The following is a 23,355-nucleotide window of genomic DNA, read 5'->3' as shown; positions in this document are numbered from 1 at the left end:
AAGATCCAGGCTGCCCTGAGGAAACTGCTCCACAGACAGATCCTCTCCAAGAACAATATGTCCATCTTTCTTTCATGTTTTTGGTTTACTTATGTTTCTTTTATAATTAAGTCATTAAATTCTTGTTTTCATACTATCGTGTGCAACCTATTTACAAAAAATAAAGGTGATGGGTTAATTCTATAGCTTTCTACATACAATGACACTTAAATTGGGTCATTTTGTGTTAACACTGCTGAAGCAGGAAAGCACTGTTTCATGCATCAATTTTACCATCTGTGCCACCTAAAATAAATGCCATTAGTTGCAAGATGATGAATGAAAGACTTGTTTAAGAACTGGTGTAATCAATTTGTAACAGCGCCGCAGTCACTACGCGGTTACTAAAATGAGGGAGCAGCTGCCAGAGATGAAGACATCCGGGAAATGGATGACGGAATAACCTCAGGCAGCCAATAAGGAGCCAGAAAAGGGAAACAAAGAGGGGAGGAAACTTCCTAAAGGTGCCTTCGGGGGCGCACATGTGAGGAGGAAACAGAAGGGATGCACTCCTAAATGAAGTTGAGAATTCTGGAGGGAATCGAGATGTCCTTCCCCGGATCGGGTCATACCTGAAGCAGACAGCCTCGACCGTGAGTTAGAAATGGAGCAGCGGTGCAGAAACCCCCGCAGCTCCGAAGTCTTAGTGGGGCTGGATTTCCCCGAGCGAGGGGGAGAAGAGGAAAGAAAGAGGCAGAGAGGAAAAGTGCGAAGAAGCCCTGACATTGTCCTGTAGCCCGTTACCCGACCCCACACAGGAGGGTGAAGGGGAAGCAGAGGCTCCAGAAAGTGAAAGGAAAGAGAAAGGAAATTGACGAAGCTGCACTTCTCAAGCCTGCACAAACCGCAGCCGGGGAATCCCGGATCGGCATTAATCAGCCGCTAATTGCCTTGTTAGTGGCTGATTGTTGAAGAACAAGCAAACAAGAAGCCCTGCGTGGTTCCCAGACTGCAGGCAGTGAGAACCCCGGAGGCGATCCCCGGGGCATTCACACCTAACATTAATAAAGCACTCCCAATTAAGACCTGACCAGCGTGTTCATTACCGGGGTACCGGTATATAACAACTGTTCCTCCCCACCCAAAAATTGAATTTAGATCAAGTCGTGGCAGGCGGGAATCGGGGGAGCTACCAGAAAAACGGGTACCCAGGATGGGCACACTGACACAATTATTTGGATGACAGAATATACAAGTATCCAGTTGATGTGAAATTGGAATGAAGTGCAAACACTTTAGAGGATAGAAACATAATTCAGATGAATCTGCATAGATTGGGGAGCTGGGCTTGAAAGAACAGGATTAAGTCCAAGGAAATAAATGCAAATTGCTGCATCTAGAGGAGAATATTCAAAAACACAGATACAGATTGGGTTATAAATGGCTGGAAGGTATGATTGTTGAAAAGGATCGGGGGGGGAGGGGTTTGGTGGATCACAGGCACTGGGTCCCGGCCTCTAATCACATTGCTCTTTATAGTATTATTCTGTGACTTATTAATGCAACATGTTTGTGCTGCCAGAGAAATCTACAAAGCATAGAAAATTGGGGTTGGAAGGATCCTCAGGGGGTCATCTAGTACAGCCACCTGCTCAAAGCTGGACAAGCCCCAACTATATTGTCCCAGTGAAGGCTTCATCCGGCAGGGTCTTAAAAACCTTGTGTCCTATGAGAAGAAACCAGAACTCTAGATGCACCTTGTCCCAGATAAGTGACTGCTGTATCATGATATCTAGTAATACTTGATTTATTTTTTGCTTTTGTAGATTGTGTCCTCAGAGGGTGAGTCCAGACGAGTGTGCATGTGCCTTGCAATGCCTCAAAGCCACATGCGGGGACAAAATTAGACTCCTGGATATCAAGGGGTCAAAACTACCTGTAGTGGAAAAAAGCAGTAAGTGCCTCACCCAGCCCCAGAATCCCAGCAATTAAAAAAGAAATCAAACCCCGCCTCCCCCACCCCACAGTCACTGGCAGTAGCAACTGCTGTCAGGGTCAATGCCCCCCCCCCCCCGACACACACAGCGTGGGGCAGGGTGACAGTTGTAGCAGCCCCAGCCCAGGCCCTGCTGCCCCCATTGCCCCGTGCTGCATGCAGGAGCTCTGCCATTAAGAGCCCCTGCAGCCCCTGCTACTGCTGGTGTGTAGAGGCTTTTTAAAATTATTTCTTTGTTTTTAAGTGCTGGAGGCTGGGGGGGAGGCAGCCATCAGGGGGCTGGGGTAGCCATCAGGATCAGGGAGTCTGCAGGAGCCAGCAGGAGATGGGGCCAGGCCGGGCAGCAATCCAGGGGTTGGGGGAGCAAGCAGGGGTGGTAGCCCCTGCAGAAGCCACTTGGCCTTTGTTGGGGGGGCTGTAACCCCTGTGGAGGGGCAACAAAACATATAGGTATTTAGAGTTCTATTTATTATGATGATAGAGACACTGGGAGGCTTCCAAATTGATGTAACACTGTAGATGTATCAGTAAAACATTGCCCAACTGATCACTGTCTGTCTGTCTGTCTGTCTGTCTCTCTCTCTAGTAGTTGTTTGTTTTAATTGTGGAGGAACATGGATTTCAGGGTATTTTACAGAGCGACTTTGGGATTTTTGTATTGGGGATTTTTCAGTTTTCCAATAGGGAATACCATAATTCCTGCTAGGAGGCCAGTGGCAGGACCCTGCCTGCTCAGAGCTGGTACCTTGGACCCAGCTGGAGGAGGCTGAACTCCTGGCCAACTGGGGCCAGGAGGACATGCTTTCACAGTTCAAAACAGGCCACCACACTGGGAACATTTTCTGGGGGATAGCTGCCCAGATGGTTGGGCAGACACATGGCAGTTGTGCCGCACAAAGGCCAACTCTGCTGCCACAGCCCACTGGAAGCTGGCCCAGAGGGGCAGCTGCCTCAACTGGCTGTGCAGTCCCCGTCTGGGTCTGGTGGGTGTGCAACAGGTCACAGACACGCAGCACCCCCACTGCCAGACTGCTGCAGTGGGTAAAGCGTGCAGGGAGCTCTCAGGGCTGCTTCAGCAGTCTGGCTGGCATGAGGGGTAGTGGCCCCAGGTACCAATTGGCTGGCCCCCAAAAGTTCCTGAGAGTGAGTAGCCCTGAGCTACTAGACAAGCCAGCTTTTTGTACTGATGGGTCCAGGACAGGGCAGCTTTTTATACTGCTGGAGACAGCACAGGTGCTGGCAAAAAGCCCTGGCTCAAGTTTGCACCGCTTCTATTTGAGCTGCTGCAAACACATGTGCCTGCATGTGTAGACACTCCCGGAGTATCCTTCCATTCCAAGGATGTTAGTTTTGAAATAATTTGGGGCAAATTGGAATATTCAGAGCTTCTCTTCAGACTGCACTTCCACTTTTAGACCTCTGACTAACTGAAGGTTGAAGCTGAATCAGAGTCATCTGGGCACTAGTTTCTTCTGTCCCTGCATACTGGCTCCTTGCTGTTGTTCTTCTGCAGCTATCTAGTTTCTTCTCCACACCAGACCTTCAATTGTTACTTTTTATAGGACCTTGGCTTAATGACAGCAGGGCCTTTTGACACTTGTTTCATAAAATTGTAGGGCTGGAAGGGACCCCAAAGGATCATTGGGTCCAGCCCCCTGCATGAGCAGGAAAGACATCTGTGATTAGATGACCCTAGCCAGGTGACCATCCAGTCTTCTCTTGAAGACCTCTGGGGTAGATGATTGCACGACCTCTGGGGGGAGCTTGTTCCATCATCTGGACACCCTAGTTGCAAAGATTTTTTTTTTCCTAATGTACAGCTTGAAACTATCTTCCAGGAGTTTATGCCCATTGTTTCTAGTTTTCCCCCAGGGCACCCTGGTAAACAGTTGTTCACTGAGCACCTGATGCATGCCTCTGATATAGCGGTAAGCCACGATCAGGTCATCTCTCAGCCTGCTTTTCTTTAGGCTGAAGAGTCTGAAATCCCTCAGCCTCTCTTCATATGGCTTGCCATGCAAGTCCCTGATCATGCAGGTGGCCCTTCTGTGGACACTCTCAATCTTTAGCACGTCCTTGTTGAAGTGTGGTGCCCAGAACCGGACACAATACTCCAGCTGCAGCTGCACCAATGTTGGAGTAAAGCAGGAGAATCACTTCTTTGGATTTACTGGAGATTCATTGATTGATGCATGCCAGAGTTTTATTGGCCCTAGTGGCTAGTGCGTCAGATTGCTGGCTCATATTCATGCTGGGCTCTATAGTTACCCTCAGATCCCTTTCATTTGTAGAGCTGGTCAGGTTAGCAATGCCCAGCTGTAGTTGTAGGTCTTCCTTCCCAGGTGTAACACTTTGCATTTCTTTACGTTAAACCTCATCTGGTTCTGTTCTGCCCAACATACCAGCCTGTCTATGTTTGCTTGTATCTGCAGCCTATCTGTGGATGTGTCCACACAACTCCATATCCTAGTGTCATCCTTGAACTTGGCCAATGGGCTTTTCACCCCCTCATCCAGGTTGTTGATGAAGATATTGAACAGCACTGGGCCAAGTACCAACCCCTGGGGTACCCCGCTGCCCACATCTCACCACGACGACACAGATCCATTCATTTGGACTCTCTGTGTCCTGCCCTGCAACCAGTTTCACAACCACTTAATGGTCCCATAGCTGAACCCTATATCATCCAGTTTTCTGATCAGTACCTCATGGGATACCAGGTCAAAGGCTTTCTGGAAGTCGAGGTATATGATGTTAACAGCTTTTCTCTCATCCAGGTGATGAGTCACCTGATCATAGAAAGGCTGCTGGACTGTTGAACTGAGGCCATCTCTGCTATGTGTAGAGGACTCAGGTTTGTCGTTTCTATACAGTAATATGCTTCCTCCCTGGCTTGGCATTCACTTAGAAGCTTGTGTGAGTTGCTTGCTTGCCTTCCCTCCAGCCAGTTGCAGTAGGCTGTTCCTTAATGGCCCACTGTTAAGATAGGTATTATGGAGTAATCCAATTTTCTTGTTCAAAAGTTATAGCACTTCAGATAATTAATTTCTGTGGAATGTATGCCTTTGGAAAACATCCAGATTTGTCTTATAGTCCATGGAAGGGATGGTGGCAGACGGCAATATTTTTTTGGTTGGAGATTTTTGGGACCAGGAATTATAGATGGTATCATCAGTATTTTCTTTCAATAGTAAATGGCAAGAAGAGAGTTTCTGTAGACTTCTGGACGGGTGCATCCCCAGATAAAAGACTATTTTAATTCTGGTTCTGCCTCCTGGGTGTTTAGTCATGTGTTAATATGCATCTAGGATCTAACATGTGCATTTTTTCTTGTTAAACCCAAGTGGATAAATACATGAATGCTGTGTCAATTTTAGTACAATGGAAAGGCATTTTAGAATTGGACAACTTACAGTGCTTCCTAAAACAACCTACATCAGAAGAATAATATCAAGTAATCATCCTACTCAAGTCATTGGGATTGGCCATTTTCTTTGAATCATTTAGAATTTGATCAATGCATTTGTTCATTGACTTTAAGCACATTAACTTTTATTTATGATGGGATTCATTTCCGGGAAGAGGGTGATGTGGGTTCAAACCTTCCTTGGCTGAGATGATTCTGGAGTCAGATCTCCTCATTTCTGAGCACTACACATGCATTAACATTCGTTAGTTAATGTGCATTAAATCTAGTATCTCTGCACACTTTTACACATGCTCTGAGGGGTGGGGGGAGTGGTGCTGTAATTAGAGTGGCTCCGAGAGCACCACCACATCTCATGTGTCAGCCTCCCCGTGTTTAAAAATGGTAGTGAGGGTGCTTGAATTAAAGTTAATTCAATGAGCTTTAGTTCAAGTACCCCACTGCCATTTTTAAGCACAGGGACACTGATACATGAGATGCTGGAGGCTGCTGGGGCACGGCAATTACCATGTCCAGCAGACTTCACTAATTGAGTCTGCTCTGACATGCTGGAATTCCAGCACCTTGGAGGAGCCTTGGTGCTTGTATATATGCACCCTCCATTGTGTGGTACTAGGAAAATGCACATTAGCCTGTTCTAATGCACATTAACTAAACAGCACAGGGCATTTATACAAGTGCTCTGGGAGTGGGGCATGGGAGTGTGCTTTAATTAGAGCGGCTCTGAGAGCTGTTGTAATTAGAGCTTGTCCCCGGGATGCCGGTTTAGAAGAGGGGGACGCCGGGGCTATAGGGGAACCCCAGGCCAAAATAGAAGAGGAAGAAAGCCCCTACTTACCATTCGCAGGGGCTGGAAGGAGCGGGGGAGCAAGCGCGGGAAAACCACCCATGCGGTTCATTAGCCGCACCCATATTCAGTTGAGGCCGGGTGACGTCAGCAGGGGACACCACCCAGCGGAAATAAAGAGAAACTCCGAGGGCACCGGGAATAGGCAGGCTACCAGAGAGCCCGCAGGAGGACCCGAGGCAAGCAGCATGCACCCGCGGCGGCTGACTGCCTGGGACGGCGAAAGCAGCTGCTGCTGCAGCTGCAGCAGTGAAGCCGGCGAGGGAGTCAGCAGCGGCAAAGGCAGAGAAGCTGGCAAAGGAGCCAGCAGTGAAGTCGGCGAGGGAGCCGGCAGCAGCAGTGAAGGCGGCAAAGGAGCCAACAGTGGAGCCGGTGAGAGAGCCAGCAAAGGAGCCAGCAGAGGAGCCGGCAAAGGCGCCGGCTGTAAAGTTGGTGAGAGATCCAGCAGAGGAGCCGGCAGCGGAGCCATCAGAGGAGCTGACAAAGAAGTTGGTGAAGAAACCACTGAAGGAGCCGGCAGCAAAGCCGGTAGTGCAGACAGCAGAGAAAGAAGCTATGGGGAAGCTCAGAGCCAAGGGGCACCGGGGAGGCACAGGGCCCCACGGGCCGAGTGACTCTGCACCCCGCAGGCGATCACGGTGGTGGGTATTTTACATGGTGTCAGAGAGGGTGTTAGAATAGGGGTGAGGGTGGTGGAAATTAAGATCCTTTCAGCCTCATGCCGGGGCCTGGCCCAGGACACCAGGTCCCACCGCCGGCGAACAACAGGAAGTCTGGGCGAAGAAACAAGTAGGGGCCAATGGTAAAGCAAGCCTTGAAGACCCGCGGCTGAAGGTGGTGTTTGGCCGCGGTGTAGGGGAAGTCGGAGCCCTGTGAGTCCCCGCCAAGAGGCATGATGACCCTGGAGGCTCCCTCGAAGGAGACCCCATCCACTGAGGATCCATTCAAAGTCATGGCAGGTGAGTTAAGGGGGTCTCCTGACATCAGCCGAGGTACCCTCTGGGGCCCACCCGCAGCCCCAGGACAAACCAGATCAACTACCTGGGCAAAGGCTGCTTGGGAACACCTACTACAGCACAGCACAGAGCTCCCAGAGCATCTTCTGTATCGTCATCCCCACACTTCAAAATGGCAGCTGGGGTGCTTTATCTAAAGCTCTCTTGACAAGATTTAGATAAATTTGAAGGAGCTTTACATAAAGCATCCCTGCCACCATTTGGAAGTGCAGGGGTGCTGATACACAAGATGTGGGAGGCTGCTGGAGCACGGGAATTTTCACAGTCCAGCAGTCTCGATTAATCGAGTCAGCTCCGATGCAGTGGAATTACAGCGCCTCAGAGCAGCCTCGCTGCTCATGTGCAGATACCCACAATTTAAGTGATGCTTAATGCACCTTAGTTTATTTTAATGTGCATTAACTAAACAACATCATTTCTTAGCGACTCTTTAATGTGCATTAAAAAAGGCTAGACCCACCCACTGAGTGTCAGGCGGACTACTGAGGAAGTGTTCTGAGTACGAGGCTGCTGGGAAAGAGGTGGGCTCTTCCTCCAGTCTGCCTGGTTTGAGGACACCTGACATGTAGCTATGAGTCAGAGACATTTTCAGGACAGAGATGATTTTTTTAAGAATCCCTAACCTCTTTAGGTTGTATTAAGATGATGAGGAAGGCCAGTTACACTTAGGACACCTCTCCCTCATCCTGTATAATTTGAGAGAGCTGCAGTTTCTGCTTCTGGTCTTATCACTTGCAGGGCACTCAACTCTGGCTACTCTCTGAAAATGTCACACTGGACCAGAGGCTGCCAGATCTGGGGGTCCCTTGGTGTTCAAGGGGCTGACTGGGGTCTGGCTTAGTAAGTGGATTCCAGGAATGAGCCAGGTCGTCTATCTGAGAATGGGTTTGTGGGGGAAACTGAATCAGAGAGTAGGAGGATCAGGCAAGGAGTGGAGTCCGAGAGCCATCCAAGTCGACAAGCCAGGAAATCAAACAGTGTGCATCGACATGTGTGCTTTACTGTGGAGCTGATTAAGTAGCATTGCTATCTACATTAAGCATTGCTATCTACATGTGCGCCCGTATTAGGTTGCAGTCAATTAATTAACTCCACTATAGGTTAGTATGGTCTGGGACAAGTTTTATCTTACACCAGAGTAGTTTATGCCACCACAATGCACATGTAGATGGCTAGCCCCGCACTCGAGCACCCACATGCCTCAGCCAGCCCCTGGACTGCCCGATGATGCCCTCCAGAGTCTAGGGCTGCTCCCCCACCACACTCTGTGCGAGCATGGGGCTGCTCCACCCCTGCTCAATGTGCTGTGAACTGCACCGGAGTTTTCACCCTAATTGCATGTGCAGATGCACCCAGAGAGAGCAGGCAGAGGCACAAGCCGTAATGACAGGAAAGCCATCCGAGTCCCTGTTGTCCAGACACTTCCACTTCCAGGTCAGGAGTTTATGTGGAGGTGGAGTGAAGTGGGGGAGTGACTGGCCACTTCAGTGGTAGAGAATGAGCAAATAGCCAGGCCCTGATAGAGGTTTTTGGACAGGCTTCCCCAGCCTGAATGGTCAGCTGGAGAGGTTGTAGGCTAGCATGAGCAGCTGAGCTGGACAGGTTGAGGATCCAGGTTTGGGGCTGTGGCCTGCCAGGAAACAAGGTAAGAGTAATTTAGTGCAGTCAAAAAATTCCTGATTGGCTTGATCCAGACAGAATGACTGACCCAAGTCTAACTGCACAACGCATGGTGATTCTCCCTCCAGCCTCCCTTGTCACCCTGCTGGTCCCAGAGTGGAACAGGGTGACCACAGGCATGTGAAGTGATCCATTTGCAGAGATGAGTGCCGATTTTATGAGTCCAGCCATCCTGACCTGCCTTCACTAGCCCCTGCTGCCTCTGCGCATGTTGTCATTTTAGACTTTCATTTTCCACAAAGCCTAAGGGAACCGAGCACTGAACAGCTCATGCCTCAGTCCATTCTACTTTTTTTGCCTGTCCCAGGATTCACTGTTCTGAAATTAAAGAAAACCAAAGCAACTGAAAAATAACAAGATGGATATAGTGACGCATTTACTGGAGCACGGAGAATTACATGGCATAAAAGTTAAGAGAAAAGATACTGAGCCACCTGTATTAGAGTCACTGTGATGTCTGAAAAGTAGGTAAGTCGATCTTAAAGGTATTGACAACACCACCAAAGCTATGAAACCGAGCCAGCTAACTTATGTAATAGCTTTCCTAAATGTGACTATAAACTTTACTGACTTTTTAGATGTCTGTCTTAATCTGGCCCCAGATGATATGTATCCTAGCCCAGAAGCAGATAACAATAGATAAAAGGTGAAATAACTAAAGAATCAAAACTTTAAAAATGTAAGAACCCAGGAAGGCTCATTTCTGATTCTGTGCTTTGGAGGTAAGCTGGGCTAGATCATAACACCCACTGGAGAGTAGGAGGTCTAGCTCCTCCTGCTTGTTCCCCATGCTCCTGGCATTAGTGTACAGGCACCTGAGTTGTCCAATTGAGACCCTGGATTTCCTGCCACACCATAGGTGACTGGTGCTGCCTTAGTCAGGGGGGCACATGCCCCCCCTGCGATCACTACTGCCAAATGCGGGGGGGGGGGAGGGGGTGTTCCCCTGTGGCCGATCCTGCTGACTGGAGGGGATTCGCCCCTGCACCTGATCCCATGACAGCTGATTGCTGTGGCCAATCTCTGCAGCCGCTTCCTGGAGTACCTGCAGCCACTTCTGGGAGTGGCTGTGGTGATCAACTGGCGCTTGCAGGGGTGGGGCAGTGGCGCTCCCACCTGCCCCCCTGCCCATCGCCTAAGCGGCAAGCACGGATGGTCAGGGGGTGCACTGGTGCTCTCAAAGGGTGCATGTGCACCCCCTACACATTGCCACTGTGTCATACTGAGGGAGAAACGTTCCCCCAGATCTTGCAAGAGTGGCTTACCTAGTGTCCCCCAAATATGTCCCAGAAACCCTAAGAAGAGAGATGTGGAGAAATCACCTTCCTACAGCATCAGTTCTTCCACACCAGTGAAGTTCATCATCATCTACAGAGAGAAACTGGCTCTGCTTCTGCCAGTTCAGTCATGGAGTGAAGAGAAAGCTCCTAAGATATTTTGACTTCTGAAGATTTGGCAGTGGCAGGGAAAAGAGAAATTCAATAAATCAGTAGAAGGAAAATTAGCAAACAATCCTGGCACTGGAGGATCTGATCACAAGCTAAGAAAAACTTGACAAAGAACATTGCAGTAAGATCGTTATTGCAAGTGACAGTGTTTGGTTGGTGACAAGGGGGACGTGTGTAGTATTTCAGAACCGAAGAAAGACACAACTGGAAATCTACCAACATATTTAAAAAACTATTCAACTGGTCAAAGAAGAAAAAAAAAAAAAACAGCTCCCTTCAGAAAATCTGAACTTCTTATCAAGAACCCACATCTTTCAGGGTCTTTGGAATTGGAAATTTTCAATCAAAAGCTCATGGAGACTGCAGATTTAAACCAAATAATCCTCCCCATATTTTATTTTTGTTCTTCTACATAAACTTATGCTTTGGAAGAAATGCTATAACACATATCATATTGCAAAAATTATGTCTTTAAGAGTAGACATTTTCTTATAAGAAATATCCTTCCAGGCTTAAATCCTAAACCCCATGGCAGAGATTCAGTATTGCCCAGCAACACCAGGATTACAATCCTACCTCAGTCATTGCATCCAGATTCAGTTGTTTGCCAGAAAAATGCCTGAAGGAGGAAGAACTCAGCAAGCCCCACAGTTCATACCCCTGAAAATATCTTTTTCATATCCGAGTGCCTCTCAAATTAGGGTCAGGGGACCCAACGAAGTGTGATGAGCAAATGCATAGTGAAAAGCACCCCTTGCCCAAAAGAGCTTAAAGATCTTGTACCCAAATGACAAAGATCAATGACACAAAGTGGAGGTGACAGAAGGATGGTATTGGACTATCCTGGTAAAGAGATTACCATCCAGATGCGAATGGGGACCATATAAATCAGCTTATAACCACATGGCAGGGAGAACTCAGAATACATTCTTTTCAGACAAGGTGACACTTAGGATGGTGTCTATGTTTATGCTGTATATAGCAGGGAAGGGGAAAGAGGAGTGTTAGCAGTTTATTGACCAGCATCTTATTGTATTCACAAGTGCTGTCGGCAGTGTGCAAGATCTTGCTGTGGCCTTGATGTTTGCTGAGGTTCGTTCTTTTCCTGTTGTTGCTATTAAAAATCAAATACAAAATGCCACACTCAGATCTCACTATGAAACCATCTCCCTTGATCAAGTTGGCAGACCAAAAATGAGGAGAATGGGAGCATGAAGCAATTAAAAGGCAAACCGTCTGAGATATCACATAACCGATATTCATAATTATAAATATTGTTTTGTTCTGAAGTATCTTCTGGGTCGTTTCTTTTTTTTTATATATATGCCCACAGATAAGGACTTGTGTGGAATTCCTTTATATTTAAAAACAAAAAAAAACAAAAAAAAATATTCCCAGTAATAATACTTTCCACTTACAATTTTACAGCACTTAAAGACAGACAGTACTGACAGTTAGTTCATGAGCTGTTTCTGACATGAGACTCTCTCCTGTTATATTTGTAACTCTGATCTTGACCACTGTCCTTGTCCTTCCTTCACAGGCCTTGCACAATGCACTGAAGAGGGAAATGTCCAACCAAACCACCGTGACTGAGTTCCTGTTCCTGGGCTTTTCCGATATTCGGGAGCTCCAGATCTTACACTTTGTTATCTGTCTAGCAGCATACTTGGCAGCCCTGGTGGGGTATCTCATCATCACAATTGTAACTCTTAACTACAAACTTCATTCCCCTTTGTACTTCTTCTTGATTAATTTGTCTGTCTTGGATCTTGGCTCCATCTCAGTTACCATGCTCAGGGGCAACCCGTAGCAGGTTTATGTGGGTACATGTGTGCCCCTGAGCATGGTGGTGCACCCCCAACAAAAAGGTGCTGCCAACAGTGTCGGTGGTGCCTGCAGGCAGACAACGTTGACCACCTCATCACCAAAACCACTGGCGGCCTCTGAGGGCCATCTGCAATTGCCGCTGGCACCACTGCCAGTGGTGCCTGGGGGTGGTTGCTGACCCCTGTTCAGAACTCACCACCCACTGCTCCCCCGCACTGCCAACAGCACCAGCGGCATCTACGGGAGCTCTGTGCTTACCACTGCCGCGCTCCTGCTGCCACCACCACGCTCCCGCCACTGCCAGTGCAGCTGTGCCCCCCAGCTGCTGGAGGCACGCGTTCTTCATGATACCCAGATTTCCAAAGAGCTTTTCAACCTATCTAAGAAGGGTAAGCACCTAACTCCAACTACACCTGGGCTAGTGCCCCACTGCCCCTCCACCTATCTTATACAACTGGCTTGTGGAAATTGTGGAATCTGCTCATTCAACTTTTTCAAGCAGAAAATAAATAAGCATCTGTCTTAAAAGGTTTAGGAGTAGTGAAATCCTAATTTGGGGACTGGGAAAGGTTGTTTTGTTTTTTTGTTTTTTTAAATTTCTCCCATGATGGGATCATTGCTTCTGGCCATGGGAACATCCATGATGAGAGTGAATTCCAAACAGCATAAATCTTGTATCTGCTGGACTCCCACCAACCCCTGTCCCAAGTGGGAGCCACCAGTACAGTAAGTTATCATGGAGGCTGAAGGACAGAGACACATATTGTCAGATCAGGCTCTGGCATCCATCAGGCAAGAGACATAAGGTCCATGAACAAGTCTCTGATCCCTTGATGCTCCTTGTGGAGCCTGCCTGGCATGGGCTGTACATGGCATGAGTCTGCACAGGGATGTATGCTTCATGTGGCACCTGTGCCAGGCTAGCCCTATGTACTAGTTTGGGGATTTGTCTGGATTGGGCCCATTGACCCACCCTACACATAGGATCCAGTGTGCACAGTTAGCTACACATCTGTCCCACTGGGCAGTTTTTACTGTGCAGTCATGTAGGACTTTCTTTAGCAAGAACTAAATGAACACGCAGTACCCGCCACGACTATGCAGTCCCTAAGGCACTTGGGTCATTTCAAAGCCTACTGAGCAGTAGCCATGAAGTACTGCTCAGGAGTTCATTGCTACTGCACAGTAGTGGCAGCATCTTGGTTAGTGCTTGCCAACACTATGTTGCCAAAGCAATGAATGGCATTGCCGCAGCTCATCGCTACAGTGACCTAGCATCTCATATAGACACACCTAGCCTGGTGCAAATGCCACATGCCATGAAAGATGCGTGCCCCCAGAAGCTGTGGGGGCACAGCAACCACCCGTGGGCAATGGTTGTGGCAGCAAATGGAGAACTCCCTCAGGCAGCCGTGGTAGTGTCGGTGGCTGGGATGGGGGGAGTGGCGAGTGCAGACAGCCAGCAACCACCTGAAAGCACCACCAGCCACATTGGCAGTGGCCAGTGGCAATCGTCCAAAGATGCTGTCGGGAGTGTTGGTGGGGCACTGGGAAGTGGCAACTGCACACAAGGTGCCAGCTTCTTTCACAGGGGTGCACCACCAATCTCAGGGGGTGCACGTGTACCCACGTACAACTCCTACGCATCACCAATGCCACATGCAATACACACCCCCAGTGACCTTCTGTGGGTAGCATGCACTACAGGCTGGCCCCTCACATCTTATGCTGTGCACGGTGCTGGGGCCAGGTTGTCTTGTGTGTGGTGTGCAGGGCTAGAGCTGTACACATGGGGCAAGCACCAGGTGTAGCCAGTCCACAATGCACATCGCATGCAGTGCCTCCACTAGACCACCCCTGTGGGCTTGATTTGTATCATGAGGGAGATTAAACCAGAGCACAGCTCTGCTGTTCTGCTAACATCTGTACAGCTCAGACTGTTTACATCTGGGCTTTTCCTTCTGAGCTGTGCAGGACTCCAGGAAACGAGTCCCATGAGCCTTTGGAAGAAAAGAATTGAAAAACTGCCGTCTTGCTCCACTCCTTTTCTACAAGCTGGGGTTGAGGTCAGAAACCTGGCTGGATTTACTTCAATTGTTCAGTGACAAAGGGAGCAGAGAAAGACCTCTGAGTTATCTGTTCTTTTGGGGATCTAAAGTAGTGGTTGGTGCAGAGGAGATCTGAGAGGTCAACTGGACAAGAGCAAAGGATCTTGGCAGGGGAAGCCTGAATATGACACAAGATAAGGAAACTACCACAAAAACTATTTCAGTAAGTTTTCTGCATTAATGAAGTGTCCTGTCTTAGTAAGATGCAGAGGAGATTTAAGAATATAAAAGATGAAAAACCTGGCTACAGAAATCATACTGTATTTTATGTATAATAGATTCAAAGCTACAAGAGTGAATGAAGACATTTTCAATGTTTTTGCTATTAATGATGATAATGTTTTACAGCTTATTGGGTGTAAGGTGGGAGGGAGGGAGGGGTGGGAATGAGGGCTCTAAGAAATTCATCTTTTTATATAATATATTTTATTTCACATATATTTGTTTCCAGCATACATTTTCTAAGTAAGATCAATTTAAAACTATAAACTTTCAGATTTAAAGCAAAAACAAATAAATAAATAAAATAAATAAATAAATAAATAAACCCTCCAGGGTTGTGTCTTGGTTAACATTTTATGTAGGGTCTTGTCAGGGAAAAGTACTTTATGAAAATCAAACTTTCCATGGGGCAAAAAATGAAATATTTACATTCTTAGCAGGAAATTTGGAGACATTATTGATGGGAATATCAAAGCCACTGAGTTTGTTACTCTCCTCCTTACCATGGCCCTTGTTCTATTATACCCAGGACTTGCACAGTGCCCTGGGAAGGAAGATGCCCAACTGGACCACTGTAACCGAGTTCCTCCTCCTGGGCTTCTCTGACACTCGGGAGCTGCAGATCTTACACTTTGTCATCTTTCTCGCAGCATACCTGGCAGCTCTGGTGGGGAACCTGCTTGTTATCACTGTTGTAACTACGGACCACCACCTCCACAGCCCCATGTACTATTTTTTGGCAAATTTATCCATCCTTGACCTTGGCTCCATCTCCGCCATTGTCCCGAAGTCCATGGCCAATTCTCTCTTAAACACCAGGACAATTTCCTATGCTGGATGTGTGTCCCAAGTTTTTCTCTTCTTGCTCTTTTGTGCAGTCAACTTTTCATTCCTTACCATCATGGCATATGACCGATCCATTGCCATCTGCAAGCCACTGCATTATGAGATAATAATGAACAGGAGAGCTTGCATCTGGACGGCTATCTGTGCTTGGGCTACAGGTGTAATTTATTCAGCAATGCACACGGGGAACACCTTTAGTCTCCCCTTCTGCCACTCAAATATCATCAACCAGTTCTTTTGTGAAGTGCCCCAGCTACTCAAGCTCTCCTGCTCTGATGCATACCGCAGAGAGCTGGCAGCTCTTGTCTTCAGTATGTTTTTAGTTCTAGGCTGTTTTGTTTTCATCGTTGTGTCGTATGTTCAGATCTTCACCGCAGTGTGGAGAATCCCCTCGGAGCAGGGCAGGCAGAAAGCCTTCTCCACCTGCGTTCCTCACCTTATCGTAGTCTCCCTGTTTCTTTCCACTGGTGGCATTGCCTACTTGAAGCCCATCTCTGACTCCCCGTCCCCCCTGGATCTCCTGGCAGCTGTTCTGTATTCTGTGGTGCCTCCATTGATGAATCCGGTCATCTACAGCATGAGGAACAAGGAGATCCAAGCTGCCCTGAGGAAGCTGCTCCACAGACTGATCCTGTCCATGAACAATATGCCCATCTTTCTTTCATGAATTTACTTAGGTTTGTTTTATAATTAAATCATGAAATTATTGTTTCCATACTATAGTGTACAAACTATTTAAAAAAAAATAAGCTGGAGGGTTAATTCTGTAGCTTTGTAAGTACAATGACATTTGACTTTGGTCATTTTGTGTTAACACTGCTGAAGCAGGAAAGTGATGTTTCATGCATTAATTTTACTCTGTGCAATACCTAAAATAAATGCCATCAATTGCAAGATGATGAAGAATCGAAGGCTTTTGTTTGCTAATTGGTGTAATCAATTTTTTGGATGGCATAATATACAGACAAATATTCAGATGATGTGAAACTGGAATGAAGTGCAAACACTCTAGAGGATAGAAACATAATTCAAATGAATCTTGATAGATTAGGGAGCTGGGCTTGAAAGAACAGGATTAAGTCCAAGGAAATAAATGCAAGTTGCTGCATCTAGGGGGAATATTCAAAATCACAGATACAGATTGGGTTATAAATAGCTGGGGGGGGGGGGGTATGACTGTTGAAAAGGATCTGGGAGCAGGGTCTGGTGGATCACAGGCACTGGGTCCCGGACTCTGATCACATTGCTCTTTATAATATTATTCTGTGACTTATTAAAACAACATGCATGTGCTGCCATAGAAATCATACAAAGCATAGAAAATTGGGGTTGGAAGGATCCTTAGGGGGTCATCTAGTCCAGCCACATCCTCAAAGCAGGACAAGCCCCAATTATATTGTCCCAGTGAAGGCTTCATCTAGCAGGGTGTAGACAAAACCTTGTGTCTAATGAGAAGAAACCAGAACTCTAGATGCACCTTGTCACAGCTAAGTGACTGCTGTGTCATGATATACAGTCAGACTTGATTTAATTTTTGCTTTTGTGGATTATGTCCTCAGAGGCCAGTCCCGACGAGCGCGCATGTGCGCTTTGCAGCGCCTCAAAGCCACATGTGGGGGCAAAATTAGACTCCTGGATATCAAGGGGTCAAAAAAACCTGCAGTGGAAAAAAGCGGTCCCACCTGGCCCCAGAATCCCAGCAATTTAAAAGCGTGGGCTTCCTTTTTGGCTGGTGCCTGGGGAACAGGAGACCTGGCTTCAATCCCAGCTCTGCTATGAGATGGTTTTGTGACCTCGGTCAAGTCATTCAATCTCTTTGTACCTTAGTTTCCCCATCTTTTAAATGAGCATAATGTTATTTACCTTCTTTGTGTAGCACTTTGACGTTTGTGGATAAAAAGTTGTGTAGAAGAGCTAGCTATTTGCATTGTCCTTTTGATCTTTCTGTCATGTATTATCATTGTGCCCCACCCCCAAACCACATTGCTGCTCCTCTTTTTATTTCGAATTGCCACTTGTCTTGTTGCTTTCCTCTAACATCAAGGCCCAGATTGTTTTCCACCTATTAGTTAAGTAGAGTTAGATTATGTGATTTATTTATTTTGCCTTTTTCATTTTCCTCCAGGTCTGCAATTATTTTGTTCAAAATTTGTTCTAGTGATTTATAGATCAATGAGGTCATACTAGCAGGACTGTGGTTGCTGTCCTTCTTCAATATGGATACTAGAGATGATGGTCTTTAATTCTATGATATCATCTCAGACTTGAACGTTTGATTAAGAATTGTGGGACCTATTACTTCATGTACCAATACTGCCAAAATGCGAAGTTGTTCATATACACTTTCATATACACTATTAGGGTTGGCAAATCAGTCATTTTACAGATCAAATATTGTCAATTGACTGGTCAATGGACAACACAGTTTTTGACCAGTCAAAGATTATTGGCAATTTTATGGGGAGTAATTTTTTTTTTGGTTTTTTCGACATAAATATTATTTTTTTGTTTTTTGACACATTTCTTAATGGCAAATTTATGCTTTGTCTACATATTATTTGACTGCATTTGCAATTTTCTACAATTTCTGACCAATTGACCAAACATCATTTAATCAATCAAATACTCAACCCTATCTCCTACATAAACACATTTTACTTCTCCTTCAAGGAGGTTTTTGCCATTTCTGTACCCTTATTTCCATCCTGCCTTTGTTCCCCATCGTCTGCCTTAACAAAATCTGAGGCAAAGTATTTCTTTAGTTTTTGTTCCGTAACTAGATTGTCTTTAATCCCTACCACAATCGTACTCCAGACCATCCCTATTTATTCCTTCTTGATTATGCCTTTCATTCACATGGTTGAAGGACCTTGCACAATTTGTTTTAAAGTTGCACTGGATACTCTAACTCAGTATTTTCACTTTATCCCTAAAATTTCTGAACTTTAATTTATAGATTTTCTGGATGATCACACCCTTTTATTCTTTCCTTGCAGGCTTTCTGCTTATTTCTAATACCCTCTTTCAGATGTTCATGCATCTGCATAGGTTCAGGACACCTACAGGATTTTTTTTTGCCTTAGCTTTTGTCATCATTTTTGCATTTGGCCTTAAAAAGGTCTAAGCCAGTTCCACATTTAGTTACTTAAGCCCTTTTTAAAATCATGTTTCTAATTTATTTATTTTAAATCTGAAAATTACTCATTTTGGTCATTTCAAAACTAACCACCCATCCATGAAAAATTTCATGAAAGTTTTTTTTTTAATTCATGAGACAAATGTTTCAATTAATGTGGTCCTTCTAAATATATATATTAGACACACACACAAACGTGTACACCCAGCAGATTCTCTCTAAACTTGTTTCTATATCAGAACATAAGAACTGCCACTTACTGGGTCAGACCGTAAGTCCATCTTACTCAGTATGCCGTGTCACACAGCAGCAGGGGGTACATGCTGAGAGGGAGAGTGAACACGGTGTGACCAGGGTTTTTCCCGTTGTTCCTCTCTCACTTGCAGCCTCCAGCATTTAAGGTCTAGGAAGTTCTGGTTCAGAGGCCGTACCTCTAACTCTGAATACTCAATAGCTACAAACCCACCGTTCCACCAAGCATTTTCCCAATTCCTTTTTTGACGCTGATTGAACTGTCAGCTTCCACAGCACCTAGTGGAAATGAGCTCTATACCTTAGTAACACATTTTCTGAAAAAAAAAAAAAAAATCCTTGTGTTTGCTTTAAACTTACTATGTACTAGTTTCACTTTAGTTCTTAATTTCTCATTACGATTTAGGCAGACAAGGTTCTTTGGGTAAATCCGATATCTTTTATTAGACCAACTCCAATACCTAGAAAAAATCTTCTTTGCAAGCTTTTGGGCACAAACACCCTTTGTCAGGCTGAAGAATCATCTGCAGATGTGGTAAAGCAGCCTGGCTGGTGTGGTAAAGCAGGCAGAGGCCAGTACAAATGCAAGAAAGCCAATCAGTCAAAATGTAAATTGAGGAAGGCAGTAGGTGAGAGACAGGTTGGGGGAAGGGGGAATGAAAGCAGCTGTAGTCAAAGGATGCGAGATGAGGAAAGGGGGAGGGAAAGAGAATAGCTGGTAAAAAATGGAAGGTTTACCTGGGGAGTTGGATGTCAGGCAGGTTATAATGTGTCATAAATCCAATGTCTATATTTAGTCCATGATTCAACCAGCTACAAAAAAATCATGGACTAAACATAGACACTGGATTTATTTACTAAATTCACTAGATAGAATACTGCATGATCTTCTATTCCCACACTTAACTTATTTAGGCATTTTCAAACTTAATTCCATCTTAACAAAGTTTCCTTTTATCCCTTGGTGTGACTGTGAGAGAAAGAGTATGTGGGGACGAAATATAGTGTTAACACAAAACCGGACTTTCAAGGCTAGATTATTCAGTTTACACACCTAAAGGGCAGTGGCCTAGCTAAGTAAGTGCCATGAAGCTTTCAATTCTATTTGCGGTGCAATGTAGATACAGAAATCTCCATGTGGGGACTGAGCATGGTCAGTAGTCTGAACTCTGACCAGGCAGCTATGCAGGCACATTCACTTGTTCTTTTACCTGCCCAAAATTGAATCTGGGAAGGAACCGATCGCTAGCATGTGTTAGAAGGAAACATTAAGGACTACAGCCCCCATGTCATTTTGCCCAATAGCCTAATGCCTAGGGTACTTACTCAAGAAGTAGGAAATCCAGCTTCTAGCATCTCATTGTTTCATGCATAAACACGCATAGGCTGAAATAGAATTACAAACTCTGTGCTAGTACCAAAAAGGCACTTATGAAGTGGGGTTACTGCTGAATAGTGAAAGAGGACCTAACTTTCAGTGTTAACAGAAAGACTAGAAACTATTGTTTCTGGAGAAAGAACACCTTATTACTAGCCCTACTATTACACATTTCCAGCTGGTCATTGTGACCATTCATGGCCATTAGATCCTTATGTAAGTGGACCAAAACATATTCAATCCCATGGAAACTGTTCTAAAACTCCTGTCTACTGTTTTCATTATTAGTGTTTCCTTTGTTAATACACATTAAGGATACCCAATGGAAGTGGAGAACCTCGCGACCACAGTGACGAAATTTGTCCTCTTGGGTCTCACCCAGAGTCCAGAGCTGAAGTATCTTCTTTTCCTGATCTTCTTCTTAGTCTACCTCATGACCTGGCTCAGCAACCTGACCATCATCATTGTGGTGGTCACCAACAGCCATCTCCACATTCCATTGTACTTCTTTCTGGCCAACTTGGCCTTCGCAGACATCAGTGATTCTTCAGTCACGGCAGTCAAGTTGTTGTGGGACCTTGCTTCTCACACCAGAACCATATCCTTCAACTGGTGTATCATCCAGATATTCTTATTTCATTTTAGTGAAGGTGCTGGCATCTTCCTCCTGGTGGTGATGGCAGTTGATCGGTATGTGGTCATTCATAAGCCACTGCATTACTTGACAATCATGAATCAGGATGTGTGCACAGGACTGGTGATAGGGTCATGGATGGGAGGATTTACTCACTCTATTGTTCAAACTGCACTGATCATCCAGCTTCCGTTCTGTGGACCCAATATCCTGGACTATTTCTACTGTGATGTCCCACAGGTCATCAAACTGGCCTGTGCTAATACTGACCTAGTTGAGCTGCTGATGGTCTCCAACAGTGGACTGCTCCTTTCATGCATCTTTTTTGATCTTGCTCATATCTTATAGTATCATCTTAGTCCAAATCAGGAAACACGTCACAGATGGACAGCACAAAGCTCTGTCTACCTGTGCTGCCCAGATCACAGTCATGAGCTTAATATTTATCCCAGGAATCTTCCTCATGACCGACCCTTCAAGAAGTTACTAGGAGATAAGGTAGTTTCTGTCACCTACTCTCTCATCACTCCAGTGTTGAACCCAATCGTTTACACTCTAAGAAATGCCAAGATGAAAAATGCTATCTCGAGGTTAATGAGCAGAATATTGCTCTCCAGGAAAAAGTAATGAAATCACATCTTTAACTGGAATAATGAAGAGCATGGTGTACATCTCAGCTTTCAAAAAATGTGAACCAACTCTGAGAACAAATTGGATTCCATCTATGGGCTGAACAAAAGACACGAGACCTGGTCAAACTCTTGTGAATAACGATTTTTAGTTAAGTACTACCTTATAACAAAAGATAAAACGCACCTTGCTTAAAGTTCAATAGGTCATGCTACTCAACCCCTCCCATCCCCAGCAAAGGGGATGCAAAGCCTGTAGCATGGCTGGAACCTCTCTCAGGCTGCTCACATGTGAAGTGAGTGCGCTGGTTCTCAGCCCTAGCAGGCAGGTGGCCCCAGTCAGTCAGGCTAGGAGGTCTCTAGGTTATGGCCGTCTGCTGTCTCCTTGCCCACCATTCAGTCTCCTTCCTTGCCAGCTTCTGCTTCCAATTCAGCCCCACACTCCTTTTCCTAATCTACTGCCCACTCCAACCCCACATTGCACTTTGGCCCTCTGTATTGAGTCATATGGCTTCATTATCTCTGTGTCAAAAGGATGGGGCGGGGGGGGGGTTGTCAATGACAGCTCAAAAAAGACAAGGTCCCTGGCCAGTCCCAGATTCAAAATGGGACAGTTTTTAATGGTATTAACAAAGACTTCCTTTATATCAAATGTCAGGTCCCTGCTCTGGAGCTTCCAAATAAAATGGTGGGGAGGGGTGTGTTTTTTTTTTTTTTTTATTTATTTTTTAAACAGTGATTTTTTTTTTTTGCCCCTAGCTTTCTTCCCAAAAGCAGCCAAGCTATTTTAGCTCAATTCTTCCAAAACCTTTCAGCCAGAGGAAATTATGCAACACATTAGCTATTACTCTGATTTGTTAAAGTGTAGCCCTTATGAGCAACTGAAAGGAAGGCCTTATAATAGGAAATGTCTGGCAACCTTTAGTAGTAGGTGGCATGCTACCAGGCCTGCCTTTAAGCCAAGCTGTACCCTTTCTACCTATACATCCAAATGGTTAATTTCTAATATTGCCATTATTTCTACTGTAATTTGTAAACCGAATTCTTGTAACTTAAAAATATTGCTACTTATATACACAGCTGTGCTGCTTCTGTCAGTGCTAAAATAAATAATTGATGGTAATGTACACTTTGTTTTTCACTTTGCTGGTAATGACTTGGCCCAGTACCAACATGACTGCTAGTAACAGAAACAGTACAGCTACTGAAATGCACAAGGCATTCACTCATTTCTTGAAGAGCGATGTTTCTAAAAGTAATAGCGGAGCACATTTAGTAGGGCTGTGCGAAATTCCACCACCAGTTTTGTTTCAATGCTGTTTCGACTTGTTTTGAGGTAGAAACAGCAAAATCAAATGGAACAGCTATGGTTGAAATGGCCTCAAAACAAAATGAGGCAAGTCAAAACGCTTCGTTGTTTCAATGCTGTTTCGACGTTTCGTCCATAGGCTATAATGGGGAAAGTTGAAACAGCCTACAAATTTGTCATTTCTGGCTGGATTTGGATGAAACTTGCAGAAATGGTAGCCCCTGCTGAGGCAAAAAAGCCTGCCAAGCTTCAAGGAGATACAGCAGGGGCTTCAGAGAAACTGTACCGCAATGTTATGAGAGCCAAACTTGCATCATGTATGTGTGTCACACCACAGCAGGGTCAAAACTGCAGGCATGATATCCCCTGTAGAGGCCACAAATCCTGCCAGGTTTCAAGGAGATCAGTTCAGGGGTTTGGGGGAACTGAACCTCGAGCTGTAGACAAGCAAAAACTCGTGGTATAGGTGACACTGCATGTGTTAAGGTGCAGCAGGGTGAAAGCTGCAGGCCTGCCAGCCCCTGCTGAGGCCAGAAAGCCTGCCAGCTGCCAAGGAGATAAGTGCAGGGGACTTCTGGAGCCCTGCACCCCTCGCTGCTGACAGGCAAAATTTGTGAC

The 23,355-nt window shown here is 45.7% G+C and overlaps 1 protein-coding gene, 1 long non-coding RNA gene and 1 pseudogene across 2 annotated transcripts; all 3 read left to right on the top strand.

Annotated features, from left to right (window-relative positions):
• Nucleotides 1–465: 465 nt before the first annotated feature.
• Nucleotides 466–13,330, top strand: LOC132245772 (uncharacterized). Its single transcript, XR_009457488.1, has 3 exons — nt 466–632; nt 1,806–1,933; nt 11,937–13,330. It is a non-coding gene; the product is annotated as an uncharacterized LOC132245772 (long non-coding RNA).
• Nucleotides 13,331–15,095: 1,765 nt separating this feature from the next.
• On the top strand, nt 15,096–16,257 carry LOC132245808 (olfactory receptor 14A16-like). The gene has a single exon (XM_059718831.1). It carries the CDS (start codon nt 15,110–15,112, stop codon nt 16,064–16,066), a length of 957 nt encoding a protein of 318 aa, XP_059574814.1. The 5' UTR covers nt 15,096–15,109; the 3' UTR covers nt 16,067–16,257.
• A 4,230-nt stretch (nt 16,258–20,487) lies between these two features.
• LOC132245562 (olfactory receptor 4D9-like) lies at nt 20,488–21,426 on the top strand (annotated as a pseudogene).
• The last annotated feature ends 1,929 nt before the right edge of the window (nt 21,427–23,355 follow it).

Source organism: Alligator mississippiensis, chromosome 15 (genome assembly GCF_030867095.1).
Source record: "Alligator mississippiensis isolate rAllMis1 chromosome 15, rAllMis1, whole genome shotgun sequence".
NCBI lineage: Eukaryota > Metazoa > Chordata > Crocodylia > Alligatoridae > Alligator > Alligator mississippiensis.
The sequence above is the reverse complement of the archived record's forward strand: the minus strand, read 5'-3'. Positions and strand labels throughout refer to the sequence as shown.

Coding starts and splice junctions, on each gene's coding strand:
- LOC132245808 (XM_059718831.1), top strand. CDS start 15,110: ATGCCCAACTGGACCACTGTAACCGAGTTCCTCCTCCTGGGCTTCTCT.